Source organism: Nicotiana tabacum, chromosome 14 (genome assembly GCF_000715075.1).
Source record: "Nicotiana tabacum cultivar K326 chromosome 14, ASM71507v2, whole genome shotgun sequence".
Lineage (NCBI taxonomy): Eukaryota > Viridiplantae > Streptophyta > Magnoliopsida > Solanales > Solanaceae > Nicotiana > Nicotiana tabacum.
Window position 1 is genome coordinate 113667441 of NC_134093.1, and position 1911 is coordinate 113669351.

Genomic DNA, 1911 nt, shown 5'->3' on the forward strand with positions numbered 1-1911 from the left:
TATATATACGTACGTTATCTGTGTATAAAACTTATACTAGTTGAAACAAAAGCAGAAACATGAAATAAAGACATGCAAAGATTAAGTTTCTATAGCCATCATTTGACCAAATCAGATACACTGCATCGTAACTTTTTGGTCTTTTTGGAAGGTTCTTTTCTAGTCTGAACACATTTAGTCCCTCAGATATTCCACCTATTTCATTCTCAACCATTCTTTTTGCCAAACTATAACTTTTTTTGCAAAATTGCACCCTTTATAAATTAGCCACCTTGAAAATTAAACCATATTATTGCATGAAAAAAAATATATGGACGAAAGAGGCAAAATTAAGGACAATACTGAAGAGGTGAAATATAGAGGTGTTAGAAAGAGGCCATGGGGGAAATTTGCTGCTGAAATTCGCGATACTTCGCGACAAGGAGGGGTTCGCGTTTGGCTCGGGACATTTACTACTGCAGAAGAAGCAGCTAGGGCTTATGATAAAGCTGCTTATTCTATGAGGGGAAATTTGGCAATTCTTAATTATCCTGAGGAGTATAATTTGCCTAGTAGTTCTTCTCATTTCAACACGGGTTCTTCTTCAATTGCTTCGTCTTCCGTGCACGAGAGAAATGAGCAAGTTCTTGAACTCGAGTATTTGGATGATAAGTTGCTCGAGGAACTTCTTGATTGTGATCAACATGCAAATAAGAGGAAATGAAGTTTCATTAACTTCCCTTGTATCACTATAAAAGCTAAGTATTTCGCATAATATCTACTAATAAACCTCACATGTACGAGGATTACAATAAAAAAAAAAACCACCTTCTGCATGAAGGAGGGGGACATAAAATCTTACCTCCTCCTCGTCCGTAGTTAGAGTTGGAGGGGGCAACTCTTTACAATATTGGTGGTGCATGTCATGATATGGAATTATATGCACATAAGAGAAGGAGGCTTGATGTATATATATTCCAAATCATAATTGTGTGAATTAATTAATGTGTGCTAATTACATAGTGGTTTGATGTGGAATGAAGGCTATTGATGCAGCTTGTTCTGCAGTAGTTTAACATCTTTGACTTCATTTTCTTTGCCAAAAGGATAATGTTGTAGAATTCTAATTTTGTGTTATCTCTTTTATATACTGAATCTGTTTCAATCAAGAGTACTATATAGAGATGTTTCTTGGCACCAATTTGGTCCATGCAGCTTGCCTTTTGGGATTCATGAGTATGACATTAGTGTTCAAGCAAGGGCGAAGTTACATTGTGCTAAGGGTAGTCAATTAAATATCCTTCGTCGAAAAATATATAACATATATTGAACACCCTTTGTTGGGGAAATTTTTTCTGCTTCGTTCAAGTTTGAACATCTTTGAGGAAATTTCTGGCTTCGTCACTGCAGTTCAAGGTGTGACTACAACGTTGTGCAAACCTTTTACAAAACTGGCTACAACTTAAATACCATCGCACAAAATGGCTGTCCCATATAATTTTTTAGAAGTCTTTGAAATGTAGAAGTAAGGGATAAGTTAGTCCAGAAACAAAGCTTTCAGCATCTCCAATGGGCTTTTGTGTGGGCTTTTCTGTTTAAAAGGCTGTACAAAGATCCATTCACAATTAAGCAAGTTACATATTTGGCCAGTCTATTAGCCAATATGTATTTTTATGCATATTATACATTAATATACAAAGTATACATTATTTCGGCTTTTATGTTTGTATGTGTGTGTATATATATATATATATTTTCGTATGTTATATATAAATTTTATATATTTTTACAGCTAACAGATGAATAATTTCTTTCGCAGGCTAAAAGTAATCTTTGCCCTTATTTTTTAGAGAGGTTATACTGTATAGATTTCCCTTCAAAATTGTCGAGCTCATTTCATAGGCCCAATATGAAACTCAGCAATCAAGAGGA

At 34.7% G+C, this 1911-nt stretch overlaps 1 protein-coding gene across 1 annotated transcript; it reads left to right on the forward strand.

Annotated features, from left to right (window-relative positions):
• The first annotated feature begins 310 nt into the window (after positions 1-310).
• LOC107791315 (ethylene-responsive transcription factor ERF096-like) lies at positions 311-703 on the forward strand. The gene has a single exon (XM_016613351.2). It carries the CDS (start codon positions 311-313, stop codon positions 701-703), a length of 393 nt encoding a protein of 130 aa, XP_016468837.1.
• Positions 704-1911: the final 1208 nt, after the last annotated feature.